General features: G+C 45.1%; 2 protein-coding genes across 2 annotated transcripts; one reads left to right on the top strand and one right to left on the bottom strand.

The window, feature by feature from the left end:
* Positions 1–2715: 2715 nt before the first annotated feature.
* Positions 2716–3197, bottom strand: LOC119648957 (cuticle protein 16.5-like). Its single transcript, XM_038050875.1, has one exon. It carries the CDS (start codon positions 3124–3126, stop codon positions 2776–2778), a length of 351 nt encoding a protein of 116 aa, XP_037906803.1. The 5' UTR covers positions 3127–3197; the 3' UTR covers positions 2716–2775.
* Positions 3198–11291: 8094 nt separating this feature from the next.
* On the top strand, positions 11292–11775 carry LOC119649459 (cuticle protein 12.5-like). Its single transcript, XM_038051613.1, has one exon. The coding sequence runs from the start codon at positions 11329–11331 to the stop codon at positions 11719–11721; it is 393 nt and encodes a 130-aa protein (XP_037907541.1). The 5' UTR covers positions 11292–11328; the 3' UTR covers positions 11722–11775.
* The last annotated feature ends 5445 nt before the right edge of the window (positions 11776–17220 follow it).

The following is a 17220-nucleotide window of genomic DNA, read 5'->3' as shown; positions in this document are numbered from 1 at the left end:
CTGTAAGTCTGCTCTTTATTCTTTGGTCACAAAGATAGAGGATGCAACTTTGAATGGTGAGTACGCGATGGGGGTGTTCGTGGACATTGAAGGGCTTTTGATTGTGCGCCTTTTCAAAAACTTTGTGATGCCGCCAAAGCGCATGGTGTTGATGATGCTTTAATTAAGTGGATCCATGCTACGTTAACGCCGAGATTGCTGAGCACTGAGGTGGGTGTCGACCGCTATCTGACTGCAGAAGCAACGAAGGGCTGCCCACAAGGAGTTGTGCTTTCGCCACTCCTGCGGAGTATGCTGAACGACTCACTACTATGTGAACTGCAAAATTTCCCAATACACGCTTAAGCTTATGCTGATGACGTGGCAGTGCTTGCTGTTGATCGGGATCTTGGAACGGTGTGTAGGAATATACAACGTGCCGTTTCAGTTAATCCAAATGAAACCACAATGGTATTATTCACAAAAAGGAGAAAACTGGATGGATTTTGCCTCCCTGAGATGTGGGGTACTACCCTTCAATTCTCTGAAGAAGTGCAATATCTGGGTGTCACTCGAGAGAGCTGCTTTGGAACAAACATGTTGAGGTAAAGATGAAGCAAGGTCTCACAGCTTATGGGCTGTGCAGACGGACCTTTGCCTCGACATGGGGACTCAGGCCTCATGTGGTAATGTGCTTACACGTTGCCATCATGGGGCCGATTTTTGTATATGCATCGGTAGTGTGGTGGGTTAAGGTGAGACAAAAAGGAAAAAGAAGACGAGGCAGACCCTGCCTAAGATGGAGCGATGGCGTAGGTCAGGACGCCAGACAGTTTTTAGGGATATCGAATTGGTGGACCTCAGCGCAAAACCGGGATGTCTGGAATTCCTTATTAAGGCAGGCCTAGACCGGATACCGGTTGTTGCGCCGTTGATGCTGATGAAAAAGGTTCTCACCGTAAATTAGCGCACTGTGTCTGGTTATCACTGGTTTCATGAGCACGACATCTGGCGCAGCTCTGAATGCACTACTGAATTTGCAGCCCCTGGATATATTTATGCAAAGCACTGCAATGAGAGCAGCTCATAGACTAATTCGATTAGATCTATGGGGAAACAACGGATGTGGGGGGGGGGGGCACAGAGCATTTACGTGATCGTAAGGGCGGCAAGCTGGGTGATTGACGATCGGTTTCAGGGCAGGCGCATCGCAATCTGCAGTGATAGCGAAGCTGTATTGAGGGCGTTGAGTACTCCTTTGATTACCTCGAAAATCGTTCAGGAATGCAGAAACCGTTTAAACTCTATCTCTAGATTCAATACGGTGGAACTATTGTGGGTACCTGGTCACTGTGGCGTAGAGGGAAATGAAATCTCGGATGCTTTAGCGAAAGAGGGGTCAATCTCTCCTATGCCGGGGCCAGAACTAGCAATTGGAGTGTCAGTAGCATTGGCTAAGCCTGTTTTCAAAAACGGGGAACAAGCTTTCCACAATGACAGGGGGCAGAGCTTCAATGCTGCTCGACACACCAAAGTTTTCCTGCCAGAATCGAACATGCGTACCGCAAAGTTTATCGGCAGAGACAAGTGTCAACTGATGCTATGAGCTTTTGAGTAACAATAGTGGTCACTTCCCATGTGCTGCTTCCATACAACATCAAAAAGGAAGTATTGGTTTTGAAATGTCTGCATTTCAAAAACGACGAAGGCGGATCCAGCACTATTATCGCGATGGATGGCATCGAGCTCAGTGTCATTTCGGCCGAAATTACGCTAGAAATTGATTGGTACCCTCAATGTTCTGCTCGCTAATGCAGATAGGGAGAGTGCGATGATCAACAAAAACTTGGCTTTGTTGGCGTTTATTCTCAGTCCAACTCTATTTGCCTCTTTTTCCAAATCCAGAGCCACTTGGCGAAGGTGTGTAACTAAGTGAGAGGGTCTACAGATGCCATCAGGGTAGCCGAGGTGGTTGAGGAAGATGCCATAGTTCATTGAGGTCATCTACGTCTTCTGGACAAAGTAGCCTCACCGATAAAACGAAGGAACAGTATAGGCGACAAAATGCAACCTTGGTGGTCTTCGCCTTAAACATCAAATTCTTCAGAAATTTTACATCAATGGAACGTGTGACTTTTTCCACCATTATATAGTTCCCTGATAATAGCTATTAGCTTTTACGGTATGCCCTTCTACGTAGATCATCCGAGATATAGAAATCGATGAAGAGAAGATGAAGCGGGGACTTGAACTCCATATACTGCTCAAAAATGATTCAGTGTTGACGTGGTCAATGCAGGAGTAGGAACCCAACTTGCTTTCTGTCGATTAAATTTTCGAGGTGTTCTTGGACGTGTTCCTGGAAAATTTTTAGCAATTATGTTTGCGACGGTAGGAAGCACACAAATACTCCTCCAATTATAGCACTCAAGAGGGGTACGCTTGTCAGTATCTTAACCATTATCTTCTTTTTCTATTGACTAGGAAAGATTTCAGATTCCCAGGATTTACATAGAAGTGGAAGAAGCAGTTCTGCAAAGGCAGCAGAAGTGATGAACAATTCTCCAGGGAGACCATCAAGCATAGTAGCCTTGCTCTGCTTAAACGCATTGATGGTTCTCTTCTGTTTGGACGTAGTTCGTATCCGCATGTTACGGGGAATGGTCATTTCATCGACATGAGGTACCAAATGTTATATGGTTAATGAAGGATCTATTTTAAAATAAAATAACTAAATTTCGTCAGTCAAATCGTTTATTTTGCCATTAAATCAATCCGTCAGAAACAATCCACAACTTAAGCAGCAGCCTTCTTCTTCCAGTAGTCGACAGCTGGGGCGACATATCCAGCGTGGAAGCCAGTGGCGATTGGAGCAGCAACAGCTGGAGCAGAGTAGGCAAGTGGGGCAGCAGCTACAGCTGGGGCTGAGTAGGCGATTGGAGCAGCAGCAACGGCTGGGGCAGCATAGGCAACTGGCTTAACAATTGGGGCAGAGTAGGCAAGTGGAGCAGCAGCAATAGCAGGGGCTGAATAAGCGACTGGACCAGCGGCTACAACTGGAGCAGAGTAGCTGGTGTAGGCTGCTGGGGCGATGAGTCCAGCGGAGGCAGCGCCGATGAGAGCAAGAGCCAAAACTACGAATTTCATTTTGCTTGAGTTGTGTATTGTCTTTCTGGATGATTGGATCCTGAATGATGCTTTTGCTAATTCGCTCCGGCTATTTATATTAGCGGACCATCGCCAAAATTTAGCATAAACCAGTTTTTTTGGTCTGCATGCATGAATTTAAATATATTGGGCCTCTTAGAGAATCTTTATGATTCAATAATTTCTAAAATATTCAAATGATATGCGAAAAGATTGTATTGGGTGGAAAAGCGATCAAGTTATCAGAATATTTCTCACATCTAAGATTTGCGTTTATGAATATTCAATAATGGCTAAGAGCAAAAGAGACTGTGAGGATTATTGGCTTAGTGACGTAAAAATCTTTACTTATTAAAGCTTGAAGAAAAAAAGAAAATTTGATTATCAGAAAATGCGGATGGTTTGAATAGGATACGGATTTTATTGCTAAATCTTCTAGTTTGCATCTCCAAAAAATAATGCGACAATGTCTAGAATATGCATATGTAAGATATAGGACACATTAATCTTAGTCTGACTTTATTTACATTTATGTTCTTCACAAGTTTTGGGTGGAAGTTTAACTGGTAATACCTCCTCAGGTAAATCACGAAGGGTTTATATTAGGCAAGAGTCCAGGCGGAGAGAATTGTTCGAAAGTCAGTCGTGAGAGAAACACAAGCTAACACGGTGAATGAAAGGTATACATAAAGCTCGGAAGGATCTCGGATACGAAGGAAACATCAGGCAAAGGACATAAAGCATTATTTCTTTTCTATAAGAAACAGAGCAAATTCAAAAATGATAGTGATCCACCGCCTCCAAAATTCAAAATCATGCTACAAGTTCGAAAAAGGACCCGAATTTCCGTCTTTATTTTTTTCTACATTCAAAATTTTTCGTTGCTAGTCCTAGCAGAACGAAGTATCCATCAGGATGTGAAAAACTTATGACGGGATCGTTTTGACAGAGTTTTACCATACACCATGAGATATTCAGAAAATAAGGAAAGGGAAATTAGATATTCTTTCGGGTCCTCCTATGTGCACTTGCTCAATGCAATTTGGTCTGTAGTGAATCAAGAAAAAGTCTAATTTGGTTACATAATATGGTAAATATCATAGATGGATAGGTATATCTCCAGTTTGTAATCTGAAATCATTATCCTCTTTCTCTCATTTTATAATTTTTGCTGCTTTATCTTTTTTTCGGATGAATTTCTGTGCGGCGGATAAGGGTGAGCTCGGTATTTTGGGTAATTACGAAGGCTGCATGTGGGTGAGAGACCAAACAGTTCATGTAGTCTTACAGTGTGCGGAGAAAGCATCTTTTAGGAAGTTATGGACGCCTCTGAAGGCGGATTCGCGAGGGCGAAGTAAAAGGGTCTACACTTATGGCTGTTCTTTTCCTTGAGGGGCAATGTTCGCTGAGTATGAGGACTCTATTGAAGGATATGAGCCGATACAGTATAAAAGATGTAGCTAGGAAATTTCAAAGGCACTTTTGACTGATTCAAAACCTTCCAGTCTAAATTTTGCAGTAGAGGTTTTCTACTCTACCGACTGGAGGAAGCCAACAAGAACAAACGAACAAACCGAGTCGAACTGTGGCAGTGCCCCGCATCGAACACACTCTCCGTCGATGCATTGAACCACCGCCGGCATATCTGGTGGCTTAGCACGAGGCTGGGGCGGAAAGGTACTTTCTCTTTTTGTCGTAACTAGCGCAGGACGACTATATCCTCTTGGTACATATTTTCGGTAAATTGTATATTTCCAAACCAAATCAGTTGACGTGTTTTTTGGTTATATATAAAAGCTAGGGGAATTAAAGTCAAATAAAAGAAAAGTGACATGTATAGTTATCAGTGGCGACCCTGACAGGGCACTTGGAAGTGAATCAGTGAATCACCACAGAATGAGCATTTTCAAGAAGACTGAACTAAAACTATTTTACAATATTAGTGTGTCTGGACGGGTGCGAGAAGAATTGACACTTCCGCACCCGTATTGACGAGAAAGCAACGTCTGATCAGAGGGTCAAAAATTGTAAGACCACGTGGAACTGCGCTTCGGGTAGCCGCCGCCGAGACACCCAGTGAGCCTAGTTTCTTTGAGTGAAAGTGCATAGGCTGGTACATTTAGTTGCTTTGTCTCCAAATTTAACGTGGTACCAGAAAATTCTCCGGGTGCGACTACTCGAACGCCAATTTTGGGAAGCAGACTTCGACATTGACTGCAATCGAGGTCTGCCGCCTGAACGCAAAGTACTCACCGTCGCTTTCAGTTTTGAAGCTGTGGCCGCCAGTGAAACTACCTTTTGGTTTAGGTCGTCGACGCTTTGTCGTGTGCCCCTAGTTACTTCCGCCACCACGAGTCTGCGCCACCTTATCCTCACCCAGCTGCCTCATTTTTTGAAGCAGATGGCTGGCGATACGGTCGCACAGTGTTAGCTCGTTCAGCAAGTGATTCAACTTGGCCTTCTCACTTACTGATAGCCGGCGTATGAGCTACTCCTTCAATCGGGCGGAGAAGCGGTTCTCCAAAACGCCGCGACCAGTCCAATGGTCTCCTCGTCGAAACCGATGATATATTTATGGTTGTTTTTCACCCCTTGGTGGGGTATAGCGCGTCAACCAAACCTACGCGCCATCGCTTACGATTACCTGAAAAGCGCTCCTCCCCCCCCCCCACAGCTTCCGGAGTCGCTCGCACTTCTCCTCTACTGTTCACGGCCAAGCGCCCTTGGGGTAGCCCACTCGTCGGCCATTTTGGGAGAGTGGATTCCACTGCATGATATAGCCCTCGAAGCAATTGTCGCTCCTCCTCTCCATTGCCACTTCCGTCTTCCGAGCACAGTGTATAGGAGTTGCAAGCTTTAGCGCCGACCAAGTTGTTCGTTTGAGATAATGTCAGCAGCGTACTCCGATGATACGACGCAGACAGGTATTGACGAGGGCTTGGAGCTTTTGGGTAACAGTGAAGTTCACTTCCCATGTTCTACTTACAGAAAGAACACTAGCACAGAACAATCTCACCTTGATTTTAGTGTTGAAGCGGATCTTGCGCTATTAATGCGTCGGGGAACATTTAGTACGGTGCCGCTGTCGTCGGAAACCATTGCATGGACTCCGCTTTGGATCTCAAATTTCTCCGAGATTTTGCCTCGGTGCAGCACGTGACATTTTGCAACATCATGACTCTGATAATTTGCTATTAGTTTTTTCGGAATGCCCCTCCTATGTAGAGCGCTCCAAATACACTTCTGTTCACGCTATCGAAAGCTTTCTCGAAATTGATGAAGAGCAGGGGCAGCGAGGATCTAAATTACCGCACTGTTCCAAAAATGATCCCTAGGGTGTTGATGTGGTCGATGCAGAAGGATCCGGAGCGGAAATCAACCTGCTCTGCTGCTGGGATCAAGCATTCGAGATGTTCTTTGATGCGTTCCAGGATTATTTTAGCTATTATCTTTACGACGGCAGGGAGCACGCAGATACCATTCCAACTGTCACACTCAAAACGGGTGCCTTTTTCGCCACTCCACTCTCTGGAAAAGATCTCGGATTCCCATAATTTCTGCACGAGTGGAAGCAGCAGATTTGCAGTAACTGCAGGTGCAGCGATAAATAACTCTGCGGGGGGACCGTCAAGTCTAGCGGCTTCACTCTGTTTGGTTAAAACGCGTGCGTCTGTTGTAACGCGAGTGCGAATTGGCTTCTAATTGGCGAAACCATGCGCGGGATTACGCCGCCAAAACTGGGCTCGCTGCGACAGTTGCCACAAGGGGCTTTATGCTGCCCGATGTCGCTTTGTCCCCCTGCGACATATGGGGTGGCGCCTATTAAATGGAGCGGCGGAACACCGGGGTGGAATGGAAAATGGAGCGGAATGAAAGAACAAATATTATCATCCCCCGCCCCCCGAAGCAATGAAACCACCGACGTATGCGAACCGTGCGAAGATCAGACCGGAACCTGCACTTCAGCAATTTCACGCCAGCTCCTGCAGTGAGTGTACAGTTTTATTTAATTGCCACAATTTGTATTAATTTGGCTACAGATTTGAAAGTTTCCTTAATTTATGATAGATATAAAAATTATGAATAAATGAAGATCGCTGCCGCAAAAATGTTGAGGCTCTGCAAAAGTTTTTGGAAATCAACTTCAGGTAGCTGACCAGGGAGAACTTCAACATCTGTTACAGGTACAAATACTGGCAGCCATACAAGACCCTCCTGAAGAGGTACTATTTGGTCATTAAGACGGCTAGGAAGCGATCCAAGAATGTTTTCACAACATTGAAAGCCAAAGGGAGTCTGCGAAACTCAGCATGACTTTGGCCAGGGAACATAGGACTTACTTTCTTAAAAAGCCGGAAGGCTCCCGGACGAAATCTTCTGGTAAGAACCTGGAACTACGAGGTCCTACGCACTTTCCCTCCAGGGAGGAGCACTGAGAGTTAAAACTTCACTTGGAGAGTATGCAGCTCCCGTTGTATGGAATTATCAAATCGGTATTTGTCGATGATAAAATCAGCTGAGCTATAAGCAGCTTTTCTGCATCTAAACCTCTAGGTTGACATAATGCTAGACATGCTCCAGAGACAGCAAGAAAGGGTTGGGCTGCTTTTGTACTCCTAAAGACGCGCGCTCGTGGTTTTCCTACGAAAAGCGGTCAGGCGTAGCGATGAGTCCACGAAGGGCTTTCGACCCCACCTCTTTCTTGTTGTAGATCAGCCTCATCTCTTTTTTGTTGTAGACCTTAGAAATTAAATTCCAATTAAAACGGACTTGACGTTATTTAGCACCATGACATGGATATCCCGAGAATAGCTTGTCGCGGCTACAATGTAAAACATCTGAGCATGATCTGAGATGCGAAGATAGATTGGAGACTGAACATAGAACTTAGGGTTACGCCTGCAAGATGATCTTTGAAAGGAAATGTAGTCTTCGGGCGGGGATGGTTCTCTGGATGTAAACTGACGTGGTTTGTCTCATTATAATGTACGGTTCCGTTATGTGATGGTACAATAGAACCAAAGCTAACAGGAATCAAAGAATCGTACCTCACCCCCTGGATTTCCACAATAAATATGCTGAAACATATAGTAATATCAGACAACATGAGTTCCAGTGTTGGATAGCGGAACCCTAGACCAACTTACGTATTCTCAATGGATTACGCCTCACGTAAGTTCAGCTTCAAGACGAATTTTGTTATGGGGTTCGCCGCCAGGGCAGAGTAGGAAACATTTAGCAAGCTGCAAAGCATTTCTCTGGCTTCCCTGTAATAGGAATATTGAGGGGAATGAGCAGGTAGACGAAATGGTCAGACGGCCTCTACTCTGGACTGTTCTTCGGAGGGCACAGTTAGCGTCCCTCTTGCGATTGTGAATGTGCTTAGCAGCTGCTGACTTCAAATGACAAAGTCTCATCACCTGCTTGGCATACCCTACAATTCCCATCGCAGAAATTGCAGAGAGAAGGAGGAATCCTCGGGCACTTCCTTTGCGGTTGCCCAGCTCTGGCTACTAGTAGAGCCAGATTGCGGACACTGGGTGAATAATACTCTGGCGACCTCAAAGAGATCTCTAGTTGCAGCGGGTAGTTGCAATCCTTCGTAAATGCTGCGGTCAAGGTCTGAAGACCTGAGGCTGCTGAATTCTCCCCCTTTGCTTTTTTCACAGCAATCACGGCCTTAAGAGTTTGTGGTATCAAAGCAAGCAGCACAGCGCTAATTGGACTGCTTGCTTACCCATGACTTACCGGAGTGATAAAATGATAACTTCTGTCATCGCGGAGGAGCTGTTAGACATGTTTGGCAAGAAGGGAGGTAACAAGGCTTTAGGTTTTGATATGAATCTCAGCTTTGAAGTTGGCTGGGAAAATAGCCCCACAATTATTTATGAAAATCTCCGAAGTATGTCTAAAATACAGTAAATTTCTTTAAAACTAGTAAACTTGCAGGAGACTTTCTTTTTCTCTGGAAAATGAGGGAGGTGGTCCACATGTTAATCTACAACAAGCTTACCAACCAATCGTTAAAAACGGAAATATCATGTGTGGACTACAGTATAATTTCGGTTTGCCTACTTTTTAGTTATAGCATAAGTATCTTTGACCTGATTAGAATCTCACGTAGTTCTGACAAATGGTGTGGGGTGTTGATCCTTATCGTGAGTAAGCATATTGACAAAGAGTTCAAAACGTGTTGACTGAAATAGGTGTTCCTGGGTGTTAAGGGATGCTGGTCGAAAATCAAAAGAGGTCTATCTATTGCGGGGCAGATAATGGACCTGAACAAATCATTGTTACAGTGAGGATACCCTAAGGTTCGATGCTGGGTTTCCTATTGTGCGGTGTAATGTGCAATGGAACCCTCATGCTTCCCGCCTCCAATAGGTTGTACGTTTTGCAAATGATTAGGGGGGTTTGTCAGTTCTCGGTGTTCGGGGGATATGAATGCAGAAATCGTAAGAGCTGTTAAGCCTTGGCAGAGATAGGACCGAAGAAGAAAACGAGAGCGGTCATGATCAGAAACGCAGAAATAGTAACACAGTAAAAGTAGAGTTTAGTCGAAATATAATCCTCGATGCCGTCCATTAAATATTTATATTACATTATTTTGTTTACGTATAATCTCAATCGACTTTTACTGTTAAAGGAGACATTGACTACGAATAATGGGTAGAGAGTGACGATAAATATAGAATTGAGGAATCACCTACCCCTCGAGAGGAAATCCGGGCCTAAGAAAAAATTATGCCTAAATGCTTGGACCACCGTGAAAATTGGGCGGGGCTTGCGTATTGTTTCTTCTATTCATTGAAATTTAGATTGCTGGCTCGGCGAAGGGGTTTTTACTCTTTCGACCCATTATCGTCAGGCCAGTGTAGAATCAGCTTTCAAAGAAGAAAAAGGAGCCTCAAATCGCTCGGTTTGCTACGAAAATATAGCTGGAGAGCTGCTCAAGTGAGAGGAAAACTAGGATGTAGTCAGCTCCGCAATTCATCATTATTATCAATGGTGCAACAGCTGGTACTCGGTCTAGGCATGCCTTAGTAAGACATCCCGTTTTTGCGTTGAGGTCCACCAATTCGATACCCCTAAAAACTGGACGTATGGGGTTATTTGACTTAGTAAGATAATGGAGAATATCTTATGGAATCCACTCGGCATCATAACACCTCTACAATTATGCACTGCGTGATATCTCGTTTGATAATAGGTATCAAGTTTTCCGGAATGTCTTTTTTTTTTTGCGTATAATGATCTAGATTCACTTCTTGAAGTAAAGATTCGGGCCTATTCCTAAAAATTTTTAAGCGAACGATGTATTCACATACATTGGGTCCAGGGAGTACATAGTCTCAGCAGGAAACTCGCAAAGCTTGACACTGGGTTCTCTACTCTCATGAGGAATACTTTCCGTCACGGAACAGGACACTATTGATGGCTTCATTTTGAGGGGCACACCCCCCTTAGTACTAGCACTGAAGGATTGGTTCGGCTTTTGAGAAGTCGGTTATCAAATAACCGTGGGTCATATTCGGAGCAAATTTGAAACTCCAGAAACATCTACTATGCGCCTATTAGAAGGCTGCCAGTGTCACTAAGGAAATTTCATGTTGTTGAATCCCAACAATAGGCCGAAATACAATAGTAGACTACTCACAACCGTAGCGTAGATAAATGCAACTCTTTTGCCATTGAAATGTGGTTCTTAGAAACTAACTAAACATATATTGGAGCAATTGTGCAGAAATTTCTCAGGCACGTCGTATCCTCGTCCTATATCTAGAAAAAAGCAATTCCTAATGACCTTAGCGCATTTGTTTGAGGAACTGTTTGAAGCTCTAAAATATTTTCCACAAAATCTAAAAAAAATAATAGGTTGCCGTTACGCAAAAAGTAATATTTGCAAGAATGGTGCGTGATATCTTTTTTTCATCTCCTAATTCTTACATTGTTGATATGGCCGCATCTATTTTGAATAATACCATTCGCATAATCTTAGAATATGCTACAGCCTAATGGAATGATATGGAAATATTTTACAAGCAAATTATTAAGTTATTTAAATTCATGCATGCAGAGCAAAAAAAAATGTTGTAGGCTGAGTTTTGATAGGCGTTGGTTTATATAAATAGCGACTTGGAACTATCAAAAGTATCATACAGGATTCGTTCATCCAGAAAGACAATAGACACCTCAAGCAAAATGAAGTTCGTAGTTTTGGCTCTTGCTCTCATCGGCGCTGCCTCCGCTGGATTCGTTGCCCCAGCAGCCTACACCAGCTACTCTGCCCCAGTTGTAGCTACTGCTCCAGTCGCTTATTCAGCCCCTGCTATTGCTGCTGCTCCAGTTGCCTATTCTGGTTCACTTGTTAAGCCATACGCTGCCGTTGCTGCTGCTCCAATCGCCTACTCTGGCTCACTTGTTAAGCCATACGCTGCCGTTGCTGCTGCTCCAGTCGCCTACTCTGCCCCAGCTGTAGCTGCTGCTCCACTTGCTTACTCTGCTCCAGCTTTTGCTGCTCCAATCGCCACTGGCTTCCACGCTGGATACGTCGCCCCAGCTGTTGACTACTGGAAGAAGAAGGCTGCTGCCTAAGTTTTGGATTGTTTCTGATGGATTGATTTAATGGCAAAATAAACGAGTTGACTGACGGAATCTTAGTTGTTTCACTGCTATTAATAAGCATCTATATGTCTTCCTTGCAGTCCCCAGGCGTCACTGAACAAGTTCAACTTAAGATTGAAACATCCTAGAAGCCAGTTGAACTTGATTCTACAATACTTTGAAATTTTCCCTCTCAAAACCGTGAGCAGTCATCCATCCGCTTACCCGTCGTATCAATATGCCAAGTTTGCTTTGCGCCGTTGAACAGTGCGTCCGGCAACAAGTGTCGCAACGTCGTCTGCATAACCGACCAGTCGCGACTCTTTGGGCATATCGAGTCTCAGCAGACTATCGTAGGAAGCGTTCCAGAGGTCTGCCCCTAGGGTGGATCCCTGTGCTACTCCCGACGTGATTTTCATCCTCCTTTAGCCCTCTAGCTTCAGCGAGTCTACTCCTGATGAGCTTCTCGAGAACCATTCCGGCCGTGTCAAGCATACACGGCGGTCGGATGCAGACGGGAGCTTACTGACAAGTGCCGCAACGTCTTTTGCATAACCAGGAGCAACTCTTTGGGCATATCGACTCTCAGCAGACTATTGTAAGAAAGGTTCCAGAGGACCGGCCCTAGAGTGGATCCCTGGGCTACTCACGATGTGATTTTCATCCTCCTTTGGCTCTCTAGCGTTTCATAGAGCAGGGAGCGGTCTTTAAATTTCCACAAGAGATAGCTTGGCACGTGAAATGAGTTTTCTAGTGTGCCTAGCATATCTGTCCATCTTACGGGATTGAAGGCATTTCTGACGCCAAGTGTTATGAGGAGCACTATCCATCGAGATCGGCGGCTGTGTGCCTCGGCTCAATGAACCGCGTCTACGACCTCCATAACAGCATCCACTGTAGATCTTTCTGTTCTGAACCCAAACTGCCTTGGGAATAAGTTCCTGGCAGCGCGGATCGCTTCAGCGAGGCTCCTGATGAGTTTCTGACGGGGGCTCCGGGTCTCCTGATCAACGCGAGTCTGGTCACTTTCCAGCGACAATGAAAAATGCCCTTTTTCAAGCAAGCGTTGAACACTTCAAGCAGTAATTCTGGCCGTTGGCGGAACACCAGTTTGTAAACTTCCACCGGGATGCATCAGGGCCTGGCGCTTTCTTGTTTTGTGAGAACCGCTTCTTCCAGTTCTCTCATTGTGAAAAGAGGACAATCCTTCGCGCTTTCCGCGCTATTTACATCAACCCGTTCAGGGTATCTGGAGAACAATGCGCGCACAATGCGGTCCATCTGGTCGGTACTTAGTATGCAGCCCCGCCATGACTGGCATAATGGTGCTCACTTGCACTGAGGGCAGACTCAGCATTCGTACCAGTGGATGCGAAGTTTATCTTACACAAGAACACTTTCCAAGAATAAGGAAAAGTGTGAGTTGTATCTGGGCAGATCTGTTGTTTAACAAAGAGGAAGTATGCAGATAATTTGGGTGAAATCCCAAGTACTTGCATCGTCCCCAAATCTAAAAAAATGTATACATCTTTCAGCGACAGGGTGCTAGTCGCAATCTAAGCTCCCTTGTCAGCTAGGACATAGGACGGCTTCGCAAGGTATGACGCTTGGTTCTCAACAAAGCCAGTGTTTAGACTAGTGTGGTATTGAAGGAAGAAGGTGGCGCAATTTCTTCTCTGCTGGGATGTCACAGTGCACAATAAGATTCGAGGAAACAGGGACCTCAACTGAAGAGGTGAACTTTTGCAATATTATCGTTACTAATAGGTTTGAAATACGCAATATAGGAGAAACGCCACCGTTCATAATTAACAACAGGTGGGCTAGTGAAGAACTGCAGATTTTTGGGGAACCTTCTATATTGGATCGCGAAATTATAAGATGCGTATCATTGGAGCTATCAGAATATTCCCGACACGATTGACTCCCTTTGACCTTACGGATGCATCCGAAAAGGGGTTATTAAAATAATGCTTTAAACTGTATACGAAAAAAAATTCATTACTATAGGTGAAGCCGTTTTCGAAAATAGTGCATGTGAGAGACAATCGAACATACAGACAGACATGATTTTAATTAACCTTAAAAATAATTTATCAAAGGAGTGAAGCATTCAATCGTTGCAAGGTAAATTATTCTAGAAAATAAATGCACCAAATAAGTCTTAAATTTTAAAGTATACAAATAGCTCTAATCTACATAGATACTAGCTTGTTTTACACAAAACCTTGTTAAAATCGATTTACTGCCTGTCTGTCTGTTTGTCCGTCCGTCTCTCTTTTTTTTGAGGAGGTGGGAATCTTCAAAAGGCACTGGCCTGGACACGTCAGTGTGTGGGATTCTTTCCCACTAAAACCATCTTCGACGCTCCCCAACCACCATAAGGTATTACATCACAGGGAGGAGTCAGTTCAGTTTAGCTTGGCCACCTTTCGCCTCTACGCGGCATACGTTACCGCGCTTTTCTAGTCTCTTTTGCCTTTCGCAGTTCGCAGCTCCGGATAGATGCGATCACGGACTTGATCGCATCCCAGTCTTACTAATATGTCAGAATTCTTTGCATCAGATTTTCTGGTACCTGCACCTCTCCTAGAGCCTCCTCTAGGTCCTTCCTTTCTCCCACGGACCTTGGAAAGAGGAAGAATATGTGATCTGGGTCCTCTGGGACTGCCTTGCAGTTTGAATAATCGGGTGAGGTATCCAATTTAAATCTACACAGGTACTGGCGATATTCTCAATGCCTCGTGAGAAACTGGGTAAGATTATAATTAATGGCACCGTGTCGTCTCTCCAACCACCGACCCTTTCCCCAGCATTTTCAATGCTGTTACCATCTATTTACAGATCTCTTCCTTTCGGCGTTCATCGTCTGCGATAAAGGGGAGATAGACTTCGCTTTGTTTATGTTCGTCATCTCATCTGCTAAGATGTCAATGGGCATCATTCCCGAGATGTCGAATGCTGCATCATCTGAGACAGTTCTGGATGCAGAGCACACCCTTTGGGCGGTAGACTGCGCTCAGATCGTTAGCTTAAATGTGACCTGCAATACCTTTCCCCAAACTGGAGCTGCATAGGATCGAACTCACTACTCTTGCTATAAGTGGCGCTCCCACGTTCGGCATCATTCTCGCTAGGCCCATACTTGCTGTGGATGGTTTTTCATAGGCATTCCGTACGTGTTGCTTATAGCTCAGCTTCTCCCGTAACATCACTCCCAAGTATTTAATGGTAGGCCTAGAAGTGATGATATGATTCCCAATTTGAATAGGAGCATAATTTCTCTTGCGGCACTTGATGATGAGGACCGCTACCGTTTTTCCCCCGCAAGTGTTAGACCAGAACTCTCTATCCAATCCTTAGCAGTATTGATCGCTTTGCATGAGTATAACTCAGGATCAACGAAATGCTTTGCGACTAGAATCAGCGCTATATCGTCGGCGTAACCCACCACTCTGGATTCTTCCGGAAGGGGAAGATTAAGTATATCGTTGTACATGATGTTCTACAGCAGTGGGCCCAGTACTGAGCCCTGTGGGACACCGGTAGAGACAACGTACTCTTGTGGTCCGTCATCAGTGTCAGCTCAAAGCCTCCGTTCTTGTAAATTGTTGTTGACGATAGCTGCAAGATAAGCGGGAATACCAATCTTCGCCAGGATTCCCGTATTAGGTTCCAATAGGCCGAAATGAATGCATTTCTTACATCCAGGGTCACCCCCACGCAATATTTGCTGGTACTATCCTAGCCAAGCCAGTAACCACTTTGATAGCAATAATGCTTGATCTGGTTTTACGGAACCTATACTGTCGATCTGAGAGGCCTCCCTGGTTCTAAACAGCGGTGAGTAATCTATTGTAGATTACTCGCTCTAGCATTTCCCCCGAAGTGTCCTAGAGGTAAGTGGGTCTGCAGAAGGTTGGTTTATTTGGAGCTTTACCAGCCTTAGGCAGTAGTACTAACTTCTGTCGCTTCCATGATTCTGGAAATATCCCCTGGGATATGTACGCTTCGAACAACTCAGCGAACATGTCCGGATTTCATGACAAGCTTAAGGGTCCTATTCGGCACCCCATCCAGACCCTGAGCTTTATTATCTCCTATTCTAGTGCAGATCTCTAGCACCTCGTTACTAGTGACTGACGGTATTCCCGTCGCTGGAAGCTGTCAGTGCTGAGGGAATAAACCCTGGATAATTTTTAACAAGAGTGAAGGGCACGTGATCTGCGAAGATGAACGGCCTCTGAATCGCCCCATCACGATTCTATAGGCCCCACGGGTCCGCTTCCGAATAGAGCTCCTTAAGTATTCCCTCTTGCTTCGTTGGATGGTGAGCTTTAGGGTTTCGCGGGCTTCCTTATGAGCGCGCCCTTTTTGCCCTTGATCGATTCTGCCACTCTTTGAGCCGCTCTTCTGGCTTGATGACGGGTTAATGGAAGGTTGACCAGTTCAGCATTTCACCAGTAGTTTGGTCTCCTACTGAGGAATAAGCACTTCCTCGGCATGGACGCGTCACATGCTTTGGCGATGCATTGGCCCACATGCACCGCTCTTTCTGTAGAGGCGCCTGTTTTATTAGGTTAGTCACACCTCTATGAAGGTCTGAAGTTTTTGCAGACCAATCTAACTTCTTTCTCGGTTTCGGACATGATGGCCTTCTGCCCGGTGACTCCACCTATAGCTAAAGAAGATTACCTGGTGATCGCTATGGGTGTTGTCCTTGCTGACATACCAGGACATACCACGCGCCAGTGCAGGGCTGACAAAAGTTAGGTCTACGATTGAGGTAGACCCCCTTTCTGAAGGGTGTTTACATAATCTTCTTTGGCCAGAATTATATCCAACTGTGAAAAAGCGTCTTATAAACTGCGGCCTCTTGCAATTGTTTCTCTGCTATCCCACCCGCGAGCCCAAGTATTGAAGTCACCAGCAATCCCCCTTGGCCTACGAGCCCTTGCGTCAAGAACAAGAGTGTCAAGCATTTCCTCAAATTTGGACAGTGTCAGTCTTGGTGGGCGTAACAGCTGTACACGTATGCCCCGTTTATTTCCGCCACACAAGCTGGCTGTCTGACTCCCAGTGCATTCTATAGCTTGTTGACCGCATGCCCTTATCGCCGCTCCACCAGTCGAATCTGTAACCCATACGCCGCCGTGACGGTTTCTAGAGGGTTCACTCATGATGGCAATTTCCACTTTAGATTCGTATGTGATCTGCTCGAGTAAATCCTGAGCGACCCTGCAATGATTGAGGCTTATTTGCATAAACTTCACTTTTTCATTGAAGTCACCGCCTTCCTAAATTCCTGGCATTTAACACTCCCGGCAATATGCCGGAAATCCCGTCCCTCCCTTCCTTCGCACAATAAGCATTTGGGGTCCCTATTGCACTCTTTGGCAATATGGTCTTTGTCCCCACATCGATCGAACCGATTAATGCCATTGGCATGCCTTCGCAAAATGATCAAACGCGAGGCACTTGAAGCACCTG

The sequence above is a fragment of the Hermetia illucens genome, chromosome 2 (assembly GCF_905115235.1).
Source record: "Hermetia illucens chromosome 2, iHerIll2.2.curated.20191125, whole genome shotgun sequence".
Taxonomy (NCBI): domain Eukaryota; kingdom Metazoa; phylum Arthropoda; class Insecta; order Diptera; family Stratiomyidae; genus Hermetia; species Hermetia illucens.
The sequence above is the reverse complement of the archived record's forward strand: the minus strand, read 5'-3'. Positions and strand labels throughout refer to the sequence as shown.

What these genes read in the sequence shown, in the direction of transcription:
- LOC119649459 (XM_038051613.1), top strand. Translation starts at nt 11,329, where the DNA reads ATGAAGTTCGTAGTTTTGGCTCTTGCTCTCATCGGCGCTGCCTCCGCT.
- LOC119648957 (XM_038050875.1), bottom strand. Translation starts at nt 3,126, where the DNA reads ATGAAATTCGTAGTTTTGGCTCTTGCTCTCATCGGCGCTGCCTCCGCT.